Raw genomic sequence first — 26445 nt, forward strand, 5'->3', positions numbered from 1 at the left:
TTATTTTTGGTATTGGTTAAGTGGATATTTTGTTTAGACAGTGAGTGAGTTAGTTAGAGATCTTTTCGCCAGCGCACTTTATTTTTAACTTTTTATTTGTATCCTTTATTTTACTATAAATAAAAAAATCTTTGACACTGTAGAGTTATTGTAAATTGTAAATTTGTAAACTGAACATGCCGTGTTATTTGTCTTGTTGTCCATTGTCTCATTGTCCGATGTTGTGCAACAACCGCCGTGTCTAATTCCTTGTAGACCCTTTCTAAGACATTTTCCTGATTAAGTCACTATGTTTGACTCATTAAGTTGTTCTTTGGAAATAACAAGTGAATATTTGAGCTATGAAGTCAATATTTTTGTGTGTTATTGAGGGAAGGAGGAATGAACGCAGCTGTTTCAAAGAGGAACAAGAATCAAAAGGAGTGGAGATGCCGGGGATTGAACCCGGGGCCTCATACATGCAAAGCATGCGCTCTACCACTGAGCTACATCCCCGCACTGTCAAACCACGCGTCCTGGGCTACTTATACATATATATGTGGGTTATGTGATACATTAAGTGCGGGCCAGTATGGGCCAGTGTGGGCCAATGTGGGCCAGTGTGGGCCAATGTGGGCTTTATATTCTGCATGTCCTGCTGCTGTCTCAAGAGACGCGTTTTTTTTTAGTTTTTAGTAAATGTTGTGTTTGTAGCTCGGTCTTCTTCTTCATCCTTGCTCTGGGGCTATCTTTAGTCTGCAGGTCATGTTTTGGGCCACAGCTGATCAGTAAGGGGGGGGGGACAAAATGTCCTACAGCTTTCTGAGACAAACGGACACAAGTGGTCCCTGGAAAGGTTGTTTCTCAGCAGCCATTGCACCTTAATCCTCCGTGTGGCTTCTGAAATAGCCCCCCCCTCGTTCTGTTATGTAACAGCCTCCAGGGGAGCTTCGATGGGGGGGGGGGGGGGGTGTTGGGGGGGTTTGGAAAGCACAGACTGTCCTCCCTCGTACTGTGTTTAGTAGCACACCGCCTTGCCAAGGACACCACTTCCAGGGCGCTGTCTGCCTTGTAGGGACAGAACCCACGGCGCGGCAGGAGGGCATCGAGGGGGGGGGGGGGGACACACCACGGGGGCAACTACCTGTCTTTTTCGTCTGCATGATGGGTTGGAGCGGCACAGGGTCTCCCAGGAGGAGGGAAGGGTTGATAACGGATCTGATCTGGGCTTGATGCTGGGATTTGGATTTGGACCGTCTGTGGGTTGGGGGGGTTGGGTGCGAGGGAGGGGGGAGGGGGGGGGTATCTCTGAACTATAGGGACATGAAATATGAGAGGAATTCTTTATCTGAGGCAGCAGGCCTCCAAACGTTAGAGAATTAACTAGAAGCAAATGGCGCTTTTATTAAAGTGATGGCGTTTGAATGAAAGTAAATATTTTTTAAATGGCCGCCACTAGTGATGATTTGATAATATTATTCTGGTTGAGATGGAAGTTTGAACTTTGCATGGGGAATTGAATTTACATTATTTAAACGCTGCATAGTTTATGCAAATAGTTACTGATCAGTTTCCTGTCGTTAATTCGTCGACAATCAGCTAATAATTGAACTTAATGTTTAAGCAAACCACGTGTTTTTATTGTAAACCCCTATTCTGAAGAGTTAATAGTAACTACAGCCTATTTTATTAAAAGGTATCTCAAAACGACTTCAATGACACACAAACCCACGTGGACCTACGTTGCGTCAGATGAATTGATCAAATGGAACTTTATAGAAGGTTTTGTTTGTTTCGGTACTTTCCTGCGAGATGAGTTCATTTTATGTGACGAGCTCTTGGTGTTGGTGCACATCTCTTTACCCGTTGTCTCTAAGCACTATTTTTGGACTCCTTGCCGACGTGTGGTTGGCAGGTCCGTCCTCGTGTCTTCTGGACGTCGTCTTCTTATCACCTGCCAGCAGCCAGCCCCGAGAGGCCGCCCACCAACGAAGAAGAGAAGCAGATAAAAGCAGAAGACGTGGAGCTTGGCTGTTTGGGGCCGTGGAGGATCGAGCTGAGAGCAACAACATGCTGAATGACACAAATATGTCGTTGGGGTTGTGCCATAAACAGCGCAGTTTAAAAAGATCATCATGTGCGTCGGTCAAGTTACATTTCAGAGTGAGGTCAGGTGGTGGTCCACATTCAGGGCTGGGACTCACCTCTCTATGGGAAGTAATATTTTATTGATTGGTTGTGATTGTGATCAATGAATTGAAATGATTCTGATTCTGACAGGAGTCACATGATCCTCTCAAAGAACTTTTTAGTGAGTGTCCCGACTTCTGCACACAAAGCGTCTCTTCACAAGGAGGCATTCGTCAAATCTAGTGAAACAGCCCGAACGAGTCCCTTTACCGTCTGTCTGTGTGTGTCAACACACAAACACACGCAGACACACACGCATGGCGAGCCAGACTCCTGAGTCACATGGCCACACCCCGCTAACCACAGACGCAACAACTGCGGCTGAAGGCCTGCGTTCCTGCAGTCAGCTGTCTGCCGGCACGCTGTTAAACAAGAGCGGCACGGCGGGTTCACGGAGGTGAGGAGGGAGGCATCGATGTGACCTTTCACCTCTTTCTCCACGGGAAACTGCAGGAATCCTGCGAAGGCATCAGGCTCAAAGCGAGGGAGACGACTGTGAGGAATCCGTTACAGGACAGACACGCAAACATCTCAGACTGAGTCTGGGCAAGTCCCACCAGGCCTTTGACTTCCTCTGAGAACACCGACAGATGCACACACTGTTCTCACCTAATGGTTGTGTTTGTGTGTGTGTGTGGGGGGGGGGGGTGCGTTGCCTAGCACCTGGTAACCGTATAGCCTGAAACCTTATCGCCCCGCGTTCTCTGAGCAGGGCTCGTGCCGTGCTGGACTCTGTGAGAATAACGTGACGAAGGTCGGGAAGAGGAGTGGCGTAACCGGGGGGGGGGGACGCCATGGCCCCCGGACGAGGGGGTTTAGGATCAGTGCAGGGGGGGGTCAAAGGGCCCCACAGGCTCTGGTACGAGAGGTCGTTTTTTCTTCTAAAATGACACAAATGGTGTACTTACACAAATGAGGGACATTTAGAGAGTAGAACTTGCAACACGTTTCCAGGTTTTCTTTCTCTACGAGAACATGACATGAAGTCTGTTTGCTCTTCAGAGGGCCGAACCCTTAACGTGTGGAGCCTCAAGCGCTAAAAGTCACTGAGGAATCGATTAACACTTTTATCAGTGTGCTGCTTCTCATGTTGTTTGTGGTCAATATATTGATCTATTTCTGAGAAGTCAAACCCAGACTTTATTTAGACGTTTTAAGTACGATTTTAAAAACCAGGCTCATATTGTCAAAACACAACGTTCACACAACCACACAGACCCCTCTCTGAGAAACACAACAGTTGTATTTGTTCGCCCACTTAAATGTAAGAAGATGAGGATCTAAGATATTTTACATGATAAAAATTCACAATACATTACAAATAACAAAAGAGAGAGAAGAATGTAATTAAAGCGCACAATGCTCTATAAACGTCATACAAACACATGGCGGACAGAGACACACATGCATGAACACGCTATCACTTGTTACTTTCTGTTGGCTGGTGGACTTTATTTTTATTTTTTATTCTTAGTTCAACTAAACCATAGCTTTAGATTTCCAACCCATAGCATTATATTTTATTATATTCTTTTCTGATTCCTGCACTATGTTGACTCTCTGCTGTTATGCAACCGCCAAGTCAAATTCCTTGTATGTCTGACATATTATGGCAATAAATGTTTCCTGATTCCTGAAATTAAGCTTTTTATTTCACTTTTTAAGTATTTACACCGTACACAGATGCATCAGGTGTGTTGGCCAGTCAATAACCAGTTGAACACGTGTTTATATACGTCAACTGTGTGAGGCGATGACAGAAGGCACTGAGTGTTCTTAGGAGCTTTGGGACTGCGGCCTCAAAAGTGACCACCAGGGGGCGTTAAAGGCCTCTCCACAGCTCATTGGTTCCTCAAATGCTGCATCCAGAAAGAGCGTCTCTGGTTGGCTGATGTGGAATGAGTGACACGTGGAGGTCCCGCCTCAAAAGCAAGGCGGAGTGATGAAGATGGATGCGATGATGAGGGTGGAGGCGATAGAGTTGTTTTTTTTCCAAATGAAAATTTAAAGTGACATCACCAGGATGACGGGAGGAGGGAAGCTGCTGTTGATCATGATCGTAGAATCATACAGGTCACTGTAAAAAGATGCAGTTTAACACCCCCCCCCCAGCGCGACCCCAAACAGCAGGACAGCTGGACGCGGACGGCCGTTTCCATCTGGGCTGCGGGTTGACAGACCCCTCCTGTTACATAGAGGCCCTTTCTCGTGGCCTTGTGTAATATTCTGATTGGCCGCGCTACTTGCTGTGGGCGGGGAAAGGGGGCGGGGCCCACCGACTGTGATCTCACAATCAGCTGTTTTGTACGTCCTACATTCTGATCCGAGGATCAGCTGGAAGCAGCAATAAACAGAAGGAAAACACAGCTCTGCAGCGTCTTCATATCTAAAGATATATATATGTGTATATAAAGTAGGAGAGGAGGAAAGAAACACGAGCTGCAGATGTTTTGATCTGGGGAAAAAACATCGGTGTAACATTGTGTTTTTTTACACGAAGCCCTTCTTCTGAGAAGAAAGCCTTTTATTTTTGTAGCTTGTGTTTTAACTACCTCACGTACAGATTATCAAAGCTGTGCTTTAAACACTCGTTTCTCCTCCCTGTGAGAGCTCGTTTACAACTTGAACAACACTGCGAAGGCAGGTAAGACATTCTTTACTCGTTGTCTTTGCGTTCGTGTGTGTGTGTGTGTGTGTGTGTGTGTGATCTCAAGGTGTCAAACGTTGTTTCTGCATTGATGGTTATTTCGTCCAGCCTGCAGAGAACCGTGACGTAATAGAACAGCTAGAATTACAATTCTGATTAGGAGGCTATCTTTGGCAATGACCTATCATAAGGCCACGGATGGATTTGATAGCGACACACTGCCTCGTCGGTTGGATTCGACGTCCTGTTACACACACACACACACACATCGCTGTGTCCTAATGAGGAGTCGGTGGCGGATGCTGATGTGTGTCCGTGTGTATCCTGTTCACAGTGTTCTATAGTCGTGTGTCATGGCCTTGTCGTGTGTGGTGCTGGTTCGCTGCTGCCCGCTGAGCCCCGTCCGTCATTGCCGTGACCCTTGAGCAGCGCAGCTTACGTTGAGCCTGATTCTCTGCAGAGCTCTACGTCCTCTAGCGTTCGATGTCTCTGCGCGTCGGCCTTTATGTGTTTTATTCTTATTGTTATGTATACATTGTTATTATATTGTTACGTCGTGGCGGAGGGTTGCTGATACAATGTTGCATAAGGCGACATGTTCACACGTCATTTAATCGGATATTTCCGCGTCCGTTCGCTCCTCCGGTGACTTGTTGTTCTCCGGTTGCATGAAAAAAAAAAAAAAGAAAAAAAGCTGGAGCCTCTCTTGCAGCGTCGGTGACGCAGGCGTGACGTCACTGGCGTCATATTTTTATTTTGCGAGTCTCCGCCCATCCGGCCTCCGCCTCCTTATTAAAATGACCAATGTGTCCAAATACAGATCCATGATCCAAGACATTTTCTTTTTTTCATTTTATTTTTCTTTTAGTATTTAGGAGGATGTATTTATTAGATTAAAGTAAATGTAAATGTATGCTTTCGTTAGTTGTTAATAATCAAATAAAAACATTTCAGTTGGCTTTGAACGAGATGTTAATATTTACATCTTTTAAAGACTGCGCTTCGTCCCAGATTTGACAAACTATAAAGAGATAAAATGTCAGCAATCTGCATAATCCACCGTAGTGGTTCTGTAGGCTGTAATCTGCTACCTCACCACTAGATGTCACCAGATCCAGCAGCTTGCACATATAAAAGACATCCTAAAAATACACAATAATGACCTATCTCATCAATTTAATTTTACAACCTATGCACAAGTCCGTTCAGTGTGCATTCACCAACCCCTTTGACCCCTGTGGAGCTCCCAAACTGCAGCCACAATACATTCTAATGAGGACAGAAATGACCTCCATGGAGAGTAAAATAGGACAGAGAAGACAAGCGAGGACGGCCAGGCGTGGACATGCCGACATGGCCTGAACTAACGCTCCTTTTGTCCCTCTGCTTTGTCACATACAGAACATTTAGCATCACAGTGTTTTTAGGAGCTGCTTCTTCCAGCTTATGAGTCAAATAGCTGGTGGTTATTTGCACCCTATCAATGGCTGTATTAACACAAGCCAGACAGCCTCAAATTAGCGAGAGCAGCAACCACACTGATAAAGCTCTTTTATCAGGGACGTGCTGCATGTTGCCAATGTTGAGTGTGTGCGTGTGTTTTGTGTGTGTTTGCTGCACCTTATGCAAAGCCGCCTCAGGCCTTCTCACCCAAATTTTGTTTTATCTGGATTTGTCACAGTTCGCATGACTTTCAGGAATGCATTAAGACCCACAACAACTGCGTCTTTTTAGTTAATCGACTTGAATCAAGTTTCTACCAGGTGACCTAGAAACAAGCTTTCTTTAGCTGCAGCTTTTGGCCTACTTTACTCCTCCAGTTCATCTACCTCTCACTGTCTCCCTCTTATTCCATCTGACACGGTAGCATGGACCAACGGGTGGCTTTTTTTTGTTTTTTTTCATGGTTTCCTTGGTGATTCTCCAAATAAGGACACAAAGTGTCCCCCCCCCCCTCCCCCACACTCTCAGTTTCACCTTCTAATCTGCTCTCCCTGGTGAATGCGGCCCGCGTCGTTGGCTGATGGGTTGGAGGTCAGCGGCAGCAGGGTCAGACATTTAAAACCTCTGCAACTGTGACACCACACAGATTAAAAGAAGGCAAAGGCTTCGCATCGTTCAAACGTCTGTCCAACATCACGCCACGTCACACGCTGGCCCTGCTGTCCGCTCACTGTGGGTCACCACGTGAGGTCCTCCTCCTCCTTCGCCTCTGGCCTGTCCATCTGTCCCGAGACACTTGCTGATTGGTTATCGAAGCCTGTCTGTGAGCACGACCGCTCTAATCTATTTCTTTTTGGAACACGCTCTTAAAGTTATGAAAAACTGGCATTTAATCAATTATAACAGTGTGTGTGTGTGAGTGTGAATGTGAGTGTTGAGCAAATCTGATGAATAAGTAAAGTCAGTGTCCCCTAGAAGACGTGACCTGTTGTTGAGGTCGTTTGTCATGGTCCACCTGGCAGGATGCGATGAGACGATCGCAAAAATAAGATCTGATTAAAGGATAAAGTGGGACCTTCTGTAAGCACATGGTGCAAATAAAACGCTTTCATGGGCCGAGGCGGTCACAACAAAGAATATTTACACGTCGAAGGATTGTTTTTAGATTCTTCAGAAACAGGAAGTTGAGACCAAACAAAGCAAAAAGCAGTCTGTCACTGAATCCGTTCCTTTGCCCGAGCTGATCTTCATCGATGATGCAACTTACTAAAATAAAGAGCTTCTGTGTTTGATGACACGTTTCTTGTTCCATCGTGTCATCAAACCCGGGTCAGAGCGCTTTGAGCCCTTTGTCTCTGTGAACATCTGATGCAGCTCGACCCATCAGTGCAGGACATGAACCCAATAAGGCTTCTGTTTTTTAAGATGTCTTAAGAATGTACAGTATATGTTGAACTGTTGACCACTAACCCCCCCCCCCCCCCCCTCTCTCTCTCTCTCTCTTTCTCTCCAGGCCTTTGCTCCAAACCAAGTGAAACCTTAAATTTGCACTACTGAAGTCTGTCTCTCTTTGTTCAAAACCGAGATCCAGCAAAGGGCTTCAAGTAATAAAAATAACAATCGCACTAAGAATTGCTTCAGCAGCAGCAAAATTCAACACGGCAGCTACAGGTTTATAGTCAAAGAGCGCCCCCCCCCGTCGTCGGCCATGTTCCAGCGCCTGAGCAACCTGCTGTTCGGGGAGGTGGAGGAGGTGGCGGCAGAGCTGAAGGGACCCAACGCCTGTGTGACGGAGGCCGATGAGGAGGGGTGGATGCTCGTCCACCTGCCTGGTGAGTCTCAGCCCAGCCATGGGGGCAGGACTAATCCTGACTAACGCTTGAAGTAATGAAGGGGGGGGGGGGGGGGGGGTGAGGTGAAGGGGGGGGGGGGGGGTGCTGCTCTCCCACATGGCCGCCCCGCCCAATGAAACCTGATCCTCTGTGAAGGTGCTTCTTCTTTTCCGCTTCGTTTACGACATAAAACTCTGCGGAGAGTCGAGGCGACACATCATCGCGACCTTAGAGGGTCGACACAACTAATGATGTGACTCTTTTATGTTCTGTGTTCCCTCACCCCCCCCCCCTTCTCCCCCTCCTCAATTTTTTTTTTCAAACCCCACCCTGCATCCCCCCTCCCACGCTGGTATGTGTGCGCGTGCGTATGTGATCCCTTAAAAAATGCCTCCGTTTCCACCCGCATGGCTCTTTTATTTTATTACATTTTTTATCAACGACATTTGCATCACCCCCCCACACCCCCCCACCCCCCTCCCCACACACACATGCTCCGGTCCGCCTCGCCGCCATGTGCCCAGCAGAGGCTGAGCGCGTGACGCGGGCGCAGGACACGATTGCACAATCGCTCCCAGACATTAACCAGCCAAATCCCCCCATAGCCCCCCATACGAGGAGCGAGTGCCCCGCCCCCCACCCGCCTCACAAGCGCCGCAGGACGCACAGGGGTCGGGCGCAGGGCCCCCCGCTTTGCCCGAGCGTGTCACCCTCGGGGGCCACGGCGCCCGTCACCCCGCCCTCCTCCACGCCGTCCACGTCCCCCGGCTCCGGCAGTGAGTGCGGGGGCCGTGGGGGTGGCGGCAGGGCGGGCCCGGGGAGAGGCTGCATGGATGAGAGCTGGTTTGTCACCCCTCCCCCCTGTTTCACTGCAGAGGGAGCCACCGCCGAGGCCAGCCCCATGGAGGACCTGCTCATCGAGCACCCCAGCATGTCGGTGTACGTCTCCCCCGGCAACCTGTCCGTGGTGGGGGAGGAGGGCCTCGGCAGCAGCATGAGGTGAGACTGCTTGCCCCTGTTAGGGTTGTTTATGACCTTCACCTGCCTTTTGGGTTGGTTTTAACCCCCCCCCCCCCCTCCCTCTTTGCAGCAGAGTTGCAGAACCGGCCTCGGCCCCGGCCACCTGCAGCACCCTGCCCAGCAGGGCGAGCCGCGGAGCGGCCGCCCAGGCCGGAGCCCTGGCCAAGGTCACCCAGGTGGGCCGGGTCCAGCGCGGCAAAGCCCGCATCGAGCGGCGCCATCTGGGCCGCAACCGCATCCAGCGGCAGAACCGCACCAGGGAGCAGCAGGTCCCTCGCCACGCCAACCACGCCAGGAACACCTTCCTCCACCAGCCCAGCATGCGCAACATCTGCCACTGAGCTCCCTGGGGAGCGGGGGGGCCGTCGTTTACTGGGGTGGGGGGGGGCGCACACGAGATTAGATGTATTCACTCATTGGCTTTCAATTGTGCACAATATATCCAGCTAGCCGTAGTTGGCAGTAGAGCGGTAGCTTGTTCCTCTCTTCACCTGGTAGTTTCATGCCCCATTGTGCTGCTGTGAAACGAGCCCCCTGAGTACTGTGTACCTTTAGAACACGTCGTCCATTAACCTTTCCCCACCACCACAAAAATACAGGTGTACTTAGCAACAATAATGCCTGAAAAACAAAAAAAATATATCATTTTCTTTCTTTCATTCTTCCCCAAGTATTTTTTCCCTTTTAATTCATTTAATCATCAAGTGTTACATTTGGAGATATTCTATTAAACAGCCATTTTCACCTTAGGACATTTCTGGTGGAAGCCGTGAGACAAAGTCACGTCGATCCGTTGTATCTTTGTGGAGAAAACAAGCAGGAAACAGACTAAAGAGTGATGTCACCACGTATTACAAGAATCACAGGGAGGTGTTACGCAACCTCTGAGCATCTAGGAAACGGCCCCTTGTTTGAATAGTTTTTGTGAAGGATCGGAATTAATACACATTCAGATTTAGATGTTGATATTGATCAGATATCAGGAGAGACAGCTAGTTAGCTGGGGCGCTTCTCCTGACCCCTAACTCCTCTTTTCCCACGACTTCCTTCACGGTTCCACCAGAAGAAAAAAGAAAATTAAAAGCTTGTTCCTTTCAGACAAGGAGAGAGTAAGAAGCGTCTCACACGGCAGGCGACCCACACGCGTGTGAACTCAAGTTCAAAGCGCCCGGCGCACGTCGGCCATTCTTCATCCCCCGGCGTGCGCCGTGACCTCACGTCATCGAGAGCGACCCCTTTTTCTACGCCGCCAGTCGCTCTCCTTCAAAACAGTCGGTGAGGAGAAGCTCCCTCCCACACGAGGAGGTGCGACCTGGTGCTCCTCCGTCCGCGGCAGGTTCCTCCCAAAGCAGCTTACTGATGGTTGAACAACGGTGCTCAAGTGTATACTAATGTTTGTAAATTATTCGAGACATGGATGTACGTTTGCACTGTCATACATTTAGTGAGTCAAAGTTTTTTGCGTTGTGCTGTGTGCTTGTTTTTTAATTTCTCTTCTTTTGTGATGTTCTGTTTTGATTCAAAGGTGTGCCGACACGATAAACGCTAGAAACACAACACAATATGTAAATATTATCAAAGAACATACATAACCGCTCCATTAGATGTCAAAGCCTTTGACCCCCCCCCCCCGGAGGCCAGAAGCACGGGTTCCTTCCTTTGAGACGTCTCCCCTCAGCTGTCTGTGCCACGGGGCCCAAAGGCAGACACATACATCGTACTTTATTTTCTCTCCATTCACTTACCACTGATTTTCTTTTCTGCCAACAACATTGTACGCTGTTCTATTCAAAATATGTTAATCAAAGGGACAGTTGACCAGATATAAATAGTTTTCCTCTTACCTGTAGTTCTATTTTTCAATCTAAAGGCTATAAATTTTGTGAGATTATGACCATGTAACTGAAGATAATTCACAGACCTTGTTTGGAGCAGTTTCCTCTCAAAAAGCTATAGTTAAATGTGTGTGTATATACAGTATGTCTATATACATCCATATGTATAGCACTACAGGTGAGGGTATTTTTGTTTTGATCCAGAGTTAACTGTCCCCCTTAATATCTGTTTAATTTATTATATAGTTATGAATATTATCTTTTATTCTGTTTGAAGGTGGCTTTTACGTGTCCTGTTGATTTCTCAGAATTAGTTAAACATTACACACACACACACACACACAGAAACAACTTATTTTCTTTGGACTCACTCACAAGCTTTCACTAACTGATGTGTGTGATGTTTGTATTTAATGTTGTGAAATCATACATACAGTGTGAAAACAGGCCGATACTGAGAGGTCACAACTGCATATGTGTGTGTGTGTGTGTGTGTGTGTGTGCGCACACAAAATGTAAAGACTGCCTGTTTTATTTCTTCCTTTCTCACAACTGTCATGTAAAAAAAGGAAATGTGTTGTGAGTCGGTTGTGTGATTTTGTGGTTTTAGGGGGGAAGTGATGAGGGAGAGGAGCCTCTGTGATGCTGACAGGGAAACGATGAGGCAGGAGATTATATATATACATTAAAACAATAAGAATGAAATGTATCCTAAAGGAACACGATAGAATATGCTTGTATTTTCCCATTTATTACTACATGATAAGCAAATAGGAGGCGCTGAATGTGGGGAGTTTGATATGTTCTATGTCGTCTCCTAAAGTGATGGCAGCTTAAAAACACCTCTGGTTTTCTCCCCTGTCACATCTGGATTAGTAATCCCGTCCCTTCATAAAAATGAAATATATAGAGATATATAAATTAAATTGGTGTATCTACAGTATGGTGATTGTGCCTTTCACTATTTCTGCATGGTTTTTGTGATGTACCGATTTTTCCATCCCCCAGACGGGACAAAACCTATATGCAAAAATCTATGGATGGGTTTTTTTCCAGTGTCCATTCAGAAAAACAACAGGTACCCCGCCAAAAAAAAGGAAAAAAAAAGAAACAACAATACTAAATAAATACTCAGGTTAACCCCTGAATCTTGTGTCGTTATTTTCGTGTTAGGGAGCCGGAGGGAACGGCTGAGACCTTGTTACTCTTCCAAACAGGAAATATTTAACAGTTAGCTGCTGATCAAGAGAGAGATGAGTTTAGCTTTTAAGTTTTTAACAATGCATCGTTCTGGAATCCAAAATGTCTTTTCTATTTAAGAACAGAAATACATACAAACATTAAGAATTTACACAAAAACAAAGAAGACAATATGTGCATGATACTACGTAAATGTGTATTAGAGATGAATATAGAACATGTTGAGATGTAAAATATTTAATGGAGTGTATATTTAAGTTTAAAGTACATTCTAAATAGGAATACCACTGGAAGTGTGCTCCACCTCTCCACTGAAACGCCTACATTCTTTATTTAGAGTTTCATCGGAAGTGCTAAGAGCCTAAAGACATCCCGAAACCATGGCAACAGACGTGACCACGCTGCTGCTCGGACCTGACTAGTCTGTCATCGAAACCCGGGACCCGAAGCGCCCGAGGCGGGTAAAGGTGAAGGCGGATTGACGAGAAGAGGGGAAGCTGGGCGGGCCCCGTGGCTTGGTAATTGGAGCAGGTATTCTAAAGGTATTCAGCGGCCACAGAGGACAGAGGCGGGGAGATTCTGGAAGGAGTTTAAAAGACATGCGAGCGGCTCACTGGCTCGGAAACAACTCGAAGCACCTGCGCGGGTGGCAGTGATTTAGCCGTCGACGATTTGCGTTCCTACACCGACGACCACTGGGAAGTAAGTCTGACACTGGACACACGCAGCCATTGGCCATTCACGTTTTCTAACTCGCCTATGTCGGTAACGTGTAGATTGTGATTACTGTTCTCCGCGAGTTGTACATTTAAATCGTCGTCGCTCATCATATGTTTTGTGGTGAAGTAACAGACGTGTTCCTCCGTGTCACTGAGCCGCGGCGCGAAGCTGACTTCCCTGCCCGTAGCCTTGGCGACCGGGGGAGCCGCGCGCACCTTGCCACCAACCGCCACGTTAACCAAAAATAACACAACACCCAATTTATAACGCCGTAGAGGGTGGTTCTGTGTGAGAGAAGCTAACGTGGCTCTGAGCCGTTTGGAATTAACGGAGGTATTTAGCTCGTGACTGACGTGGGATGTGAAGCCTCCGCGGCCTGTCGAAACGGTAATAACGCTTTTATTGTTCATGTATAACATAAATTGGCCGCTGTGATGCGCCACAGGCGGGTTGTCGCGTGTCAGCGTCTCTCCGACGGGCCTCTATTTACACGGTGTCAACACCGGTGTTTGTCGAAGCAAATCCAGCCGATTTAGCTAGCTACGTGGTTTGTTGTCTTCATCTTCATCATCACCACCGTCATCACCTTCACCATCACCAGAGCTGAGCACCCGGAGCTTTATGTAACACTGGAGAAAGGGACTCTGGGTTCACTGGGATTCACAGATCCCATCAGGTAGAAGAGGACACCAGTGGTCCTTTTAAAAAGAACCTCACAGGGATCTCTCACCAGGCTGAGGGTAGCGAGTGTGTGACCCAACACCCCTGGCAGGTAAATATGGATCTCCTGTCCTGACTCCCTTCTCTCCCCCCCCCCCCCCCCCCCATAACATCTCCCAGGATCCCTCCCCCTCCTTCGGATCCACAGCAGCCATGCAAAGCCCTCCGCCCGAGACCACAGCCGAGTACACGGAGGACAAAGGTTTCCACCCGGAGACGACCCTGGGCAGCGCCTACTCCCCCGTCGACTACATGAGCATCACCAGCTTCCCCCGGCTGCCGGAGGACGACGCCGCCTCGGGGGACAACACCCTGAAGCCACGCAAAGGCGACGACAACGTCCTGAGCGAGCAGGACGCAGGTGAGTCGACCGGGTCGGGTCGGGGGGGGGGGGGGGGGGGGGCTGCGTGAAGGAGAGGTCACCTCTGGCCTCATTGCTCGGACCACAGCCAGCTGCACCTGGTTTGTTTGTCGGAGGTGATAGACTTTATCTTAGATGGATTGATTTGAATAATTTGGCTGCAGGTCAATAAATAATTCAAGTAATAAATATAAGATTTCTTTAATATAGGCATGGAAATTGGCATCATATTCCATTAAATTAACTTAACCAAGTAACCTAAAGATTTTAACCAAACAGAGTAGTTACAGTTGTGTGATTGACACTGACGGACAGACAAAGCGACAGACATTTAAAAAAAATGTTGGATGTTGGATTTAGGCTACTGCGTGTGGATTGTTACGCTCTATTCTTCAAGAGTCGTCTGCTCCTTCTACCAGGGCAGGACTAACCAGGTCTGTCTGACTGTCAGGTGTGTGGCTGACACAAGAATGAAGGCGGAGTTTGAAGGAGAGGGTGTGGTTCACGACACGTGATAACAAAACAAACACCTCCGGCCGGTTTTGGTCTCACAAGACCGAGTGTTTCACATTGAAAATGGGTGTGGTCAAGGCAGTAGGAGATAGGAAGGGAGGAAGTGCCACTCGTCTCCACCAAGCAGAACAAGATGGTCCCGATAGTCGACTTACAAGTATTCAGTTCAAACCCTCTCGTCACCCGGGGCCAGACGGAAATGTCTTCCTTTGTGGGTTTCACACGCAGAATCCAGACCTCACTCAGTGTTTTTTTTCTCTTCCCCATGAACCCGTGCGTTGACCGGCTCAGACCCCGATGTGTTCCTGAAGTCGGCTCGCCTGCAGCGCCTCCCGTCCTCGGCGTCGGACCTGGCCAGCCACGAGATGGCCTCGCTGCGGGAGACGCACACGGACCCCTTCAAGGAGGACTGCGCCTGTCAGCGCGACGGACTCACGGTCATCATCACGGCTGCTCTCACCTTCGCCACGGGGGTCACGGTGGCTCTCATCATGCAGATCTACTTCGGACCCGCTCAGGTAGGGTGGTGTGTGTGTGTGTGTGTCACGTCATGTGGAATAGAGCGGATGTTCTCAGATGATTCCACATCACATCTGTTCTCCTGTTGTGGGTCAGATCTTTAACCAAGGCGCCGTGGTGACCGACGCGGCCCAGTGCACGTCCCTCGGCTTCGACGTACTGGAGAAACAGGGCTCCAGTGTGGACGCCGCCATCGCCGCTGCGCTCTGTTTGGGAATCGTCCACCCGCACACGTCTGGAATCGGAGGGTGAGAGATGGAAAACCCCGGTGAGGTTCTTGGACCCGGTCGGACGCGAAGCCGCTGAACACTGTGTGCTCTGTGGGCGTTTAGGGGCGGAGTTATGTTGGTGCACAACATCCGTAGGAACGAGACGAGGGTCATCGACTTCAGGGAGACGGCGCCGTCCGCCCTCAACGAGGAGATGCTGCAGACGAAACTCGATCTGAACGTAAGGGGCTTGTTGTTCGCACCGATACTTGCGTGTGATATCTGCGTTTAGTAGAAGGATTCTAATACAATGTAAGTGCAAGTTAAGCAGCTGACCACGTTATTGATCATTGTGTCCTGACAGCAATAATTGAATTTGACCAACAAAGCTCTGGTATCTGTCGTAGGACTTTAAGCCTAAAGTCTTTACAAGTTGATTGTTAGTTTCAACATTTGAAAGTGATTCTCAGAAAAGAGCAAGTTAGTGACACAGATCTGTCGATTTGTGTTCATTTCATTACATTTCACGCCTGCTGTTACCAAAGAAGGATCCCACTCACATCCTTTGACCAACAGCACAGTGTGTTTGCGTTGTGGTGTTTTAACGTGTGACTCTGCTGGTGTGTTGCAGCCCGGCCTGCTGGTGGGGGTTCCGGGCATGCTCAGTGGGATGCACCAGGCTCACCAGCTCTACGGCAGGTACGCTGATTGTTGTGTAACCTGTCCCGTCCGTCCTCATGCACATAATGGCCCTGTTTTGTTTTGTCAATGCATTGTTTCTTGTCATGTTCTTTTGTTTCACATTGTGAACTTCCTCCATTCTGACTGGATGATTGAGACCGAAATAGCAACAGCGTTCCTTTATGTCCCTGTGAAAGACTCACCCAGAGAGAACACGCCTTGCTGTTTCCTTCAGTGTCTCTGAAGTAGTTCTAATGATCCCGGTGCCTCATGTGGTTAAAGCTGTACGCTACAGAGCCAAATAACCAGCTAGAATATCGTGAGTCATTATTTGGGCACAAAACATCTCAGAGAGAAAAGATAAGCTCCGAGTGTAAATGTGAGTTTTTGTTTTTTTGAAATTTCTCAAAGGAAACAATCTCTCATGACTTTTGAATTCCCCAGAATGCCGTGGAAGGATGTGGTTACCATGGCAGCGGAAGTGGCCAGAAATGGATTTAATGTTACCCATGACCTAGGTAGGCGTGATGTAACAACGCACCACATTTCACAGCCGACCGTAGTCATATAAACACCAGCTTTGGTCTCATTGGCCTGTTTTCTCCCGCTGGCCCTGTTATTATGTCCCTCTGTCTGTCCCCCCCCCTCTCCAGCTGAAGCACTGACTAAGGCGAAGGACCAAAACATGTCGGATACGTTTCGGGATTTGTTCCTCCCCAATGGCCAGCCTCCCCTGTCCGGGCTGCTCACCAGACGTCTGGATTTAGCAGCCATCTTGGATGCAGTGGCGTCCAAAGGGATGTCTGAGTTCTACAGTGAAAACCTGACTCGGGAAATGGCAGCAGCAGTAAGGAAGAGCTCATAAATTCTGCATACATCCACTGCATAGTTGCACTTTAAACTCAGCCTTTATGTTGTTGCTGCAGTGAAGTAATGACTAAAAACAAAGACGGCATTTAAACGGCATTACACACGATAATGGGATTGTCTCATCTTAAAATAGGTCTGGAAAACGTTTTAATATTATCACAATTTGATCAATAATCTGTCATAGTTTCATCACCATCACAACTGAAGAAGCTTCGACATCCATTGTGTCCTGGTTTCCTCTGTGAAGCACGTTGTTCATGCCTTTGGGAGAAAACATCCGTAATATCAATGGAACGGGGCTTTAACTTCTGCATCGAGAGAACATTTTGGATACTTCAAAGAAAATGACCACGACGTTAGAATTCATTACACAGCTCAAGAGCTCTTTGACGCGTGCGTTTCAGTGTTAGACGATCGCTCCTTTCCTCACAAACAGAAATCTGTACACCGCCTGCAGGTACCACTTTAACCAGGAAGTCAACTGTTTGCTTACAGAACATTGTTTTAAATAATGAACGTTGGGCTTAATGCTTTAATGCAAATGTTGTCCCCTGTTGATCTGGAGGGCCTTCATGCTTCTGTCCGTTTACAGTTGTTTAAAGAACTTCTCAATAGTTGTGAAGAACAAAATGAGCACCGATAAGAGAAGCAAAGTCCTGCGCTTTGTGTACAATGCTTGATTGAAGGTGCTCTAAAACTAGAACGTAGGAGTGTTGATCTATTCCTACTATCAATAGGTCTTATTTGACTATGACGTCAGTTAGGGGAACTTTTTGAATATAATAAAATATTATATATATAAGTAATAATATTATATATATAAGTCCAGCGATGACTCCTAATACTCATATCAGATAAATAAAGCCATGCATTTTTGAATAGGTGCAGGCCAGCGGCGGAGTGCTCACAGAGGAGGACTTTAGAAACTACAGCACAGTGTTACAGAAGCCAGCGGAGATCATCTATCAAGGTGAGTATTTGAGGAGTCGCCCAAAGTAAAACCACAAATTGTCTTAATCTGAATCTGAAGAATGACTAAACTAGTGTGAGAAGCTAAATACTTCTTTACGTACTTCCTTCTTACTCCCACAGTTTAGAGGGTTTCATGTATATCGTATTTCATCAGCAGAGAGTGAAATGCCAGCAGACAGTTTATTTCAGCGTTTGTTGTCCAACATAAAGCGCTGCTGGTAGCATAAGGAATTCTGCTCAGAGGGGGTATGTTTTGGGGACCATCACCTGCAGGCACCAGGACAGTATGTTTGTATCAGAAGCCCTCTGATGTGTGTTTGTAGTATTGACCAATCACGTCGGAGCAGGCTGTGGTTGATTGCAGTAACGTGTGGAGGTGTGACGCATATTTCAAATGGTTACATGTTAGTAGGTTTTAAAAGGAGCTCGTAAACTGGATTGCTGAGAAGAAGTATCCTCAGGGCCTTGTTATACTAGTTATTCACTCCTATTGAAGAGATTCCAATTAAATTCATTTGTTTATTGAATGACAGCAATGAATTCTGTCGGTTTGCCTATGGAGTACAGATCATAAAAGAAATGTTATGGTGTGATTTTCTGGTTGTTTCTGAAGGTCACCATGTGATGGCGGCTCCGGCCCCGCATGCAGGCATTGCCTTGATCGCCGCTCTCAACATCCTGGAAGGCTACAACATAAGCAGCCAGGTGCCCAGAAACAGCACCTACCACTGGATAGCAGAGGTACGTCATGAGCCGCTATACTGCTACACCGCTTCACTGCTGCATTGCTGCATCGCTACAATGCTACACCGCTGCTGCATCGCTACAATGCTACACCGCTACATCTCTGCACCGCTGCATTGCTTCACTGCTGCATCGCTACACTACTACAACGTTATATTGCTACACTGCTACCATGCTACATCGCTACAATGCTACACAGCACAGACAAAAGGGGCGGTGTGTGATTGTGACTGATTTCTCTCCCCAGGCACTGAAGATATCTCTTGCCCTTGCTAGTGGACTGGGGGACCCCATGTATGACACTTCTATCTCAGATGTTGTTGCCAAGATGCTGAGGTAGGGATCCCGTGTCGCTTTTGTAACACACAATTAATCCATTTGTCCTAATTTAATAAGGCATTACATTGAACCTTGTTGTTCCCATCTCCAAGTAAATCACAGGCCTCCCTACTCCGCCAGATGATCAACGACTCTCAGGCCTTTCCCGTCGGACATTACGCTCCATCTTTCACCTTGGAGACGGGCGCAGCTGCCGCCCAGGTCATGGTGATGGGCCCGGATGACCACATTGTGTCAGTGATGAGGTACGTCCTGGTTTGATTGAACTGCACAACAAATCCAGATGATGGTTGAAGACCCCAATTGCTGATGAGAAACGTAGAGACGAATCCAAAAACTGTTTAAACTGTTTTATGTTTACCTTGTTGGGAATAGGTGAGGGAATTAATCAAGAGAGAATTAGAGAGTAGACTTGTATAGGACCAGAAGGGTCTATGACCTCATCGGCTTCACTCGGTGGATGAGGAGGTTTAGGAGGTTACTGCCACATCTCCCGGCATCCAACCAGGAAGTAACTGGCACCAATCACCAGGCTGGTGTATGTGCGAACATGGGAAAAATGATTGATTCTTGCTTGATTTGATTGGCTGCTTAAACTTAAGCAGAGACAGGTGTCCTCCTGACTTGTGGATGTTTTCAGCTCTCTCAACAAGCCGTTTGGCAGCGGGATCGTGACTCCTTCCGGAATCCTCCTGAACAGTCAGATCCTGGACTTCTCCTGGCCGAACAAAACCCAGGGCTCATCTCCCAACCCGGTACTCCTGCATTCTCTCTTTGTTTTCCATTAATAACAGTATTGATTCCTTGATAGGGTAACCGTTGGCGCTCTCGGGCCTCATGTTTCTTCCGTTTGGTTGCAGCATAACAGCCTGCAGCCTGGGAAGAGGCCCATGTCCTTCCTGATGCCCACAGCAGTGAGGCCCGCCGTGGGCTTGTGTGGCACCTACGTGGCCGTTGGGTCCTCCGACGGAGAGAAAGCTCTCAGCGGCATCACGCAGGTTTGTGTTCGACTGAAGTGTGGAATCACGTTGCATCTTTTTCCAGTCATTTGATGAGTATTATTCTGCTCAACAGGTGCTGATGAACGTTCTGTCTTCACGTAAGAACATGAGCGACAGCTTGGCGTACGGACGACTCCACCCGCATCTGCTGCCCAACACGCTGCTGGTGGACTGTGAGTTCCTTCTGACAGTTTATCCACAGACTGGTTTTGTTGAATATATCTGTGTCACCTACGATTGCACTGTTTTGGGTAAATTGGTCCCCTTGACTTCAATCCGTATTTACTGTCTTCATTTCCTGCTATAAACATGCAATATGCAACCGGACATAAAGATAAAGAACAGCAGTTCTCTTGTGCCAGTATTTACGTTGCTGCTGGATCCCGTGTTTGTGTAGACCATAAAGCAGGGGGTGGTTAGGGCGGGACTACAGGCAGATTGACAGGTTCACAGTGACGTCTGGTCCAGGTGTCGTCTATGTTTTAACCCTTTCACGGTGTGTTAGTACTTCAGGACAGTTAACAGTAACAATATATTCATAAATATTTTGTTGTACTTGTTGGCTCCGCACTCTCGTGTCACTTCTGGTAGCAAATAAACAAGATGGCGACAGACAAAATGCATAACTCAGTCCACAAACCAACAGGGAAGTTTATATCAAACCTTCCTCTTTCCCTCTGGCAGCTGAGTTTGAAGACGAAGACGTGGAGCTGCTGAAGGCCAAAGGTCACACGGTGGAGAGGAGAGATGTGCTCTCGCTGGTGGAGGGCACCCGGAGAACCAATGACCTCATCATAGGGGTGAAAGACCCCCGCAGTGCTGACGCCTCCGCCCTCACCATGTCCAACGTGCCCTAGCGCACCGTCAGCACCTCGATGCTGTTGTGCCCTCGCGCCGACGCAGTAGAAATGTTCACAGTGTACGTCCAGCGCTTCACGGCATCATTTAAAACTCCAGCCTTCATCACGCAGAGGTCACGCCACTTCAGGTGCACCCAAGGAACACTCAAGAGCCTCGGAGTGGGCTCACTCGGCGGACGCGAGGGAAGAGAGTAGAAAAGTGTAACCGCATTCGAAGCGGCCAGTTTTGGGCTGCAGAGGATGTGGGACGAGTTGCTTTCAGCATCTAGGAAAGAGGAAATGAATGACAAACAAATAGCTTCTTTTGCACAACTGATCATTGAGTAGCGAGGCCACGACACACGCATGCTTCAACCCTTCCACCGCCAGCGTTCCCACTAACACATGAGATGACATGTAATATTTATACACGTGATGAAGCCTCGCACAGTCACACCTAAGCTAGGATGTTCCAGGCTGGACACAAGTCGACAGCGTTCCCGTCCTGCTCTCTATGTGCCGTGTAACCGTGACTGTAGATGTCGTTTGGTGCAGCTGATTGAGTTTTAACCCTTGCGATCAAATCCAGAGTCCAGACCAACTCATTATTAATCAAAGTACGGAATTATCTTTTTTTAGCGCTTTGTTCATTTTTACAGGTTAACGCCACCGATAATGTGTGTATTTAAATATATAATTTATGAAATTGAAAACTGTTGCACGATATTTTCTCATTTAAGCTTGATGGATTTAATGTTTCTTTATGAATATTTGTTGGGCTGCATCAATTATTTTTACAGTTGTAACAGTCAATCAGCTCATTTTAGGCTGTTATGTTGTTGTTGTTTTGTGTAATTATTTTAGACAGTATATTTGAAGTAAGAACAGCCTTTTCAAAGCGTTGCGTTCCAAACGTGCTTCACTGATCAAATGAGCCTATCGTTTAGGCACTAGTGCAATATGACTGTAGATTCCAGTGGCACATGTTTGCACACCTGATGTTTGTTTTCACCTGCATCTGTATCTGATTTTAATCCAAAAATCAGCACCGTCCATCCAAACCCAAGAAATAAAGTGTTTGCTCACATCCCAAATTTGAATAATGTTTCTCCTTTTGTTCCTCCTCACATGCACGTGCATCTGACCTGGCTCTTTGGATGTCTGTTTATAACTTGTTATTAATTCATGCTAGTTTCCAGTGAACATGCACACTGAGAACAATTCTGCTGCAAATACATGTTTTTGAGGAATCTGAAGCAATTCAACTGAAGTTTGTATTTTAGATACATTCATGGTCCAGAGTATCGGCAATAAACGTTGGATTCAGTTCAGACAACATTGATTCTTATGTTTTACTTTCATCCAGTTAAACCAACGTTTTTTGTTGTTTAACGTTACGTTTTTAAAATTAGATTGTAACAGGATACATTAAATAATTTATTCTAAATATAATAGAAAAAATGCTTTGGACTTTGCTTGAATTGTTTTTTAACAACTAAAACCCGCTTCATTATGTTTTGATTAAAGTGACGGTTCTTCTTCTGGGATTTTATTTTGACAAGCAATACCGGAAACCGTTTTTCTTTTGTCCCCGCCAGCTTGACGTCGTTTCTGACGTGCCTGTGGTTCATGTTTTGTAGCTAATCCGGCTAGCAGATGTCGGCTGGCACAACTAAATTTATAATAAACATATGTGGTAAGTCGTTTGCTTTTCCTTGTGGACTCTACTGCGGGAGACTCGTGTCGGGTCACGGCCAACTGATCGCGAAGCTGGCGCGTTGTGTTTCAATGCATTCGTGATGAGTTTTTAAACTGCGGTGCTGCGCAGCTAGCTTAGCTGGCGCTAGCGGCGGTTAACGTTCGCTCACCGGAGCTTTCGGAGACAGCAGAAGGAACCGCCTCAGCACCCAATTATTAAAATCGTCTTTCATAGCAATGTGACTGACTGGAACGAATTGATTCGTAAATGTTCGTATCGCCTTAACGGCCCGCGAACAGCGGGTATCCGGCGTTCTCCCAGTCCGGTTGGATGTCGCTACCTTAGCCGAGGCCCGGGCTAACGCTAAAGCTAAAGCTAACCCAGTAGCACAACGGCCGTTGGTAGCGGATTTGACGAATGTAACGTTTCACACTGACAGCAATGCAGACTCACTCCGACGTCACAAGTTATTGATACATATTTAGGATGTGTGTGGTGTGTCAATATGTTGGCGTCGCCGGTGTCGAGGGTGATGTCATTCATTTCACGACATATGTTTATTAACGAGTAAATAGGACATTTGTGTTTGTCTCGCTTTATTTACTGACGGTATCCACTAAACTTTGTCTCCAATGTGCCACTTTGTGTATTGTTGATTTATGGGCGGTGGTTATTTATCTCTCTCTCTCTCGCCATTTTCAGCATGAAACGGTTCAAACGTCACTCCGAGTAAGGGGGTGGGGGGGGGGGGGGGGACGATGGCGCATCGGTGCACCCCACCTTTGCCGTCCCAGAGGACCGATCACCTGGAGCCGGAAAACGACTCCGACAGGGACTCCGGTGTAGGGGAGGAGGTCACCGGGGAGGACGCTGACAGTTGCCATGGGGACGCAGGAACAGAAGAAGAGGAAGTCAACAAGCGAAGTGGCACGGAAGAAAAAAGCAGCGCGGGGGAGGGACAGGGTTCTGCCGTTTTTATCGCCTTCCGAGGGAATATGGAGGATGAGGACTTCTCTCTGAAACTTGAGTCCATCCTCAGCGGGATACCGAACATGCTCGATATGGGTTAGTTCAACCTCTTACTTACTTTGGAACTAACAGGACGGGTTCGTGACTGTTCATGTGGGAATGTGTAAAACGACCCTCTTATTCTTTCTGCCCAGCTTCATTCAAGTATCAATATCTAATTATGTCGTTAAAGTAATTTCACGTTCACTGACATTGTACATTTCCGGATTTAGCTGTGCTGTAAGTTCCAGCGAGAGTATTGGGATTTTAGGCTTTCGTCTTTTTCAACCCTCCCCTTTGTGTTCAGGGTCTGAGAGGCTACAGCCACAGCACGTGGAGCCGTGGAACAGTGTGCGGGTCACCTTCAACATTCCTCGGGATGCTGCCGAGCGACTCAGGCTGTTGGCCCAGAACAACCAGCAGCAGCTCAGAGACCTGGGGATCCTCTCCGTGCAGATCGAAGGTAACAACGCAGCCTTTAATGTCCGCTTACTTTCAAAACAGGATGTGGGTCTTTAAGCCTCCAAACAAGACTCTAGTAAATGTTAGTTACAAGTGTCCCTGTGTGGTGTTTCAGGGGAAGGGGCCATCAACGTGGCTGTGGGACCAAACAGGGGACAAGACGTCAGAGTGAATGGTCCAATTGGAGCACCTGGCCAGATGAGAATGGATGTTGGCTTTCCGGGTCAGCCTGGTCCAGGTATTATTCACAGAATAGGTTACACATGGGTTGTCATTGTTTTCTCCCATATTTAGTAAGTTATTTTCCCAATTGTCACAAATGCAATTAATACATTCATATTTCCAGTAGGTGTGGTAAGGATGGCTAATCCGGCGATGGTTCCCCCTGGACCCGGCATAGCAGGCCACTCGATGGCACCAGGCAGCAGTGGCCAGATGCATCCTCGTGTTCAGAGACCTACTTCACAGACAGGTTCAGGTCTTTATTTCTTGTACGTCAAATGATGCATGTTGAACATCTCTCAGCATGGACAGTACAATATCGATAATACAATGGAGAAGAAAAATGACTGCATGCTTCTCTCCAACAGATGCTACGGATCCAATGATGGCAGGTATGTCGGTTCAGCAGCAGCAGCAGCAGCAGCCACTGCAGCACCAACAGGCTGGCCCGCATGTCCCAGGCCCAATGCCTCCTCAGGCCGCCCATCACATGCAGGCTCTGCAGGGCGGGAGGCCGCTCAACCCGGCCGCCCTGCAGCAGCTGCAGCAGCAACATCACCAACAGCAGCAAGCGCAGCTGGCCCAGCTCGGACCTCGACCCCCGTTCAACCCATCAGGTCAGATGGCTGTGCCTCCTGGCTGGAACCAGTTGCCCTCCGGGGTCCTCCAGCCGCCGGCCACCCAAGGAAGCCCTGCCTGGAGGAAGCCTCCGCCCCAGGGCCAAATGGTTCCACGTCCCCCCTCCCTGGCTACGGTCCAGACTCCCAGCCACCCTCCGCCCCCTTACCCGTTTGGCAGCCAGCAGGCTGGGCAGGTGTTCAACTCCATGGGACAGCTGCAGCAGCAACAGCCGACAGGTGTGGGGCAGTTTGCAGCCCCCCAGCCGAAAGGCCTGCAGGCCGGCCCTGGTGGTGTCGCAGGGCCGCCCAGACCCCCTCCGCCCCTTCCACCAACTTCTGGGCCGCAGGGCAACCTCACCGCCAAGTCCCCTGGTTCCTCCTCCTCTCCTTTCCAGCAGGGGTCCCCAGGGACTCCTCCCATGATGGCTCAGAGGCCAACGACCCCCCAGGGTTTTCCCCAAGGCGTCGGATCACCAGGAAGAGCCGCCCTGGGACAACCGGGTAACATGCAGCAGGGTTTCATGGGAATGCCCCAGCACGGACAGCCTGGGGCCCAAGTTCACCCAGGTGGGTTGTCGTTCAGGCTGAAACAGCCCTCGTATCTTTTCAGTGTACCCCGATGTCTGCCTGTAACCAAATCAACAAATACTTATTACAGGCATGCCGAAGCGTCCCATGGGCTTTCCAAACCCAAACTTTGTCCAAGGTCAGGTGAGTGGCAGCACTCCAGGAACCCCTGTCGGAGGAGCCAGTCAGCAGCTTCAGAGCAATCAGGCGATGACTCACTCAGGTAAAAGTTTCCCCGTTTACTTACGCACAAAGATCTAATGTCTCATGTGAAAATGACAATGAGGCCACATGTTTGGCGTTTAAGAAATTAGCTTTTGTTGTTATATTACATATCTGCAGGAAATGCTGTTTGAATTAAAACAAAACTACCACAACGACTGAATAATGGAAGCTACAGCATTGCTCTATACTTTCAAAAGTACTTCAAATGATATAGATAAAAGCAGTTTTTTCCACTGATGGAAGTAATTCTAGCACCATGGTTAAACTGAATTTCTAAGTTGGCTTTTATAAAGAAAATGTGTGTAGTTGTAGCGTGTTGTTTGAGCAGCAAATATAACAGCACAGGTTTGTTAACACCACAGTTATTGGTTTGAATCGAGCGGCATAATTAACAAAGATGGACTGCACTACTTACCGACCATATGAACCACATTGAGGACACCTCCATCTAGTGTTGTTTATATTGGTAAAATATTACTAGTGATTGTTCCTTGTGCAACATTCATAAGAGAATCGTTCACGATGGCAGAATAGTTCTGTGAAAAGACCAATAGTGTCCTTTTGACGAGATGTTCCTCATGTTAGATCGAACCATGCTTTGGTTAAGTAAATAAAAACATGTCTATTAGATCTACACACTCAAACAAACAAGGAGTTTTTTCTAAGGCAACAAAAACAAGATCATTACACACTAACTTATTACCATTATGCTTTATTTATTGTTTCCTACCAGGAACTCTGCCGTCGGTCTCTGCACCCAACACGATGCAGGGTCCACCCCATGCTCAGCCCAGCGTTATGGGTGTACAGAGTGGCATGCCAGGTCTGCCCCCTGGTACAGCCGCTGGGCCTAGTATGGGCCAGCAACAGCCGGGCCTCCAGACCCAGATGATGGGCCTCCAGCATCAGGCCCAGCCCGTGTCTTCCTCCCCCAGCCAGAAGGTTCAAGGCCAGGGTGGAGGTCAGACTGTTCTCTCAAGGCCCCTCAGTCAAGGGCAGAGAGGAGGA

General features: G+C 47.8%; 3 protein-coding genes and 1 non-coding gene across 15 annotated transcripts in view; 3 read left to right on the forward strand and 1 right to left on the reverse strand.

Moving 5' to 3' along the window:
• Positions 1–423: 423 nt before the first annotated feature.
• Positions 424–495, reverse strand: trnaa-ugc (transfer RNA alanine (anticodon UGC)). Its single transcript has one exon. It is a non-coding gene; the product is annotated as a tRNA-Ala (tRNA).
• A 3973-nt stretch (positions 496–4468) lies between these two features.
• Positions 4469–12086, forward strand: LOC119221911 (tumor protein p53-inducible nuclear protein 2). Of its 5 annotated transcripts, XM_037478109.2 has the most exons (5): positions 4469–4813; positions 7773–8091; positions 8616–8867; positions 8967–9090; positions 9182–12086. In XM_037478109.2, exons 2-5 carry the CDS (start codon positions 7968–7970, stop codon positions 9450–9452), a joined length of 771 nt encoding a protein of 256 aa, XP_037334006.2. In that variant the 5' UTR covers positions 4469–4813; positions 7773–7967; the 3' UTR covers positions 9453–12086. The 5 variants fall into 5 exon arrangements, with proteins under 5 accessions (XP_037334006.2, XP_037334001.2, XP_037334004.2 ...); XM_037478104.2 differs by having other exon boundaries at positions 8616–9090; XM_037478107.2 differs by having other exon boundaries at positions 8619–9090.
• Positions 12087–12478: 392 nt separating this feature from the next.
• On the forward strand, positions 12479–21976 carry LOC119221910 (glutathione hydrolase 7). 2 transcript variants are annotated; one of them, XM_037478102.2, is made up of 16 exons: positions 12479–12848; positions 13707–13947; positions 14752–14978; positions 15076–15227; positions 15312–15429; positions 15820–15887; positions 16314–16387; positions 16523–16716; positions 17622–17709; positions 18325–18452; positions 18703–18791; positions 18887–19039; positions 19435–19549; positions 19655–19792; positions 19869–19968; positions 20480–21976. In XM_037478102.2, the coding sequence occupies exons 2-16, from the start codon at positions 13740–13742 to the stop codon at positions 20650–20652; spliced, it is 2025 nt and encodes a 674-aa protein (XP_037333999.2). In that variant the 5' UTR covers positions 12479–12848; positions 13707–13739; the 3' UTR covers positions 20653–21976. The 2 variants fall into 2 exon arrangements, with proteins under 2 accessions (XP_037333999.2, XP_037334000.2); XM_037478103.2 differs by lacking the exon at positions 12479–12848 and adding an exon at positions 12855–13253.
• Positions 21977–22211: 235 nt separating this feature from the next.
• ncoa6 (nuclear receptor coactivator 6) overlaps positions 22212–26445 on the forward strand; it is a 12244-nt gene continuing 8010 nt past the window's right edge. For 4 of the 7 annotated variants that reach the window (XM_062562240.1, XM_062562241.1, XM_062562253.1 and 1 more), the window contains exons 1-8: positions 22212–22330; positions 23036–23398; positions 23649–23804; positions 23919–24041; positions 24150–24281; positions 24394–25212; positions 25304–25435; positions 26171–26445. The exon at positions 26171–26445 is cut by the window's right edge and continues 1178 nt beyond it. In XM_062562240.1, coding sequence (XP_062418224.1) covers positions 23092–23398; positions 23649–23804; positions 23919–24041; positions 24150–24281; positions 24394–25212; positions 25304–25435; positions 26171–26445 — 1944 coding nt within the window. In that variant the 5' untranslated portion in view covers positions 22212–22330; positions 23036–23091. The remainder of the gene's footprint in view (positions 22331–23035; positions 23399–23648; positions 23805–23918; positions 24042–24149; positions 24282–24393; positions 25213–25303; positions 25436–26170) is intronic. The other 3 variants (XM_062562249.1, XM_062562248.1, XM_062562250.1) reach the window with 3 other exon arrangements.

The sequence above is a fragment of the Pungitius pungitius genome, chromosome 1, assembly GCF_949316345.1.
Source record: "Pungitius pungitius chromosome 1, fPunPun2.1, whole genome shotgun sequence".
Lineage (NCBI taxonomy): Eukaryota > Metazoa > Chordata > Actinopteri > Perciformes > Gasterosteidae > Pungitius > Pungitius pungitius.

Bases quoted from the DNA above. Each gene is read 5' to 3' on its own strand.
- LOC119221910 (XM_037478102.2), top strand. From the start codon at position 13,740: ATGCAAAGCCCTCCGCCCGAGACCACAGCCGAGTACACGGAGGACAAA. The intron at 15,228-15,311 runs GTGAGAGATGGA...GTGGGCGTTTAG, and splicing joins CACACGTCTGGAATCGGAGG to GGGCGGAGTTATGTTGGTGC. The intron at 15,430-15,819 runs GTAAGGGGCTTG...GGTGTGTTGCAG, and splicing joins AGACGAAACTCGATCTGAAC to CCCGGCCTGCTGGTGGGGGT.
- LOC119221911 (XM_037478104.2), top strand. From the start codon at position 7,968: ATGTTCCAGCGCCTGAGCAACCTGCTGTTCGGGGAGGTGGAGGAGGTG. The intron at 8,092-8,615 runs GTGAGTCTCAGC...CCATGTGCCCAG, and splicing joins GATGCTCGTCCACCTGCCTG to CAGAGGCTGAGCGCGTGACG. The intron at 9,091-9,181 runs GTGAGACTGCTT...CCCTCTTTGCAG, and splicing joins GGCCTCGGCAGCAGCATGAG to CAGAGTTGCAGAACCGGCCT.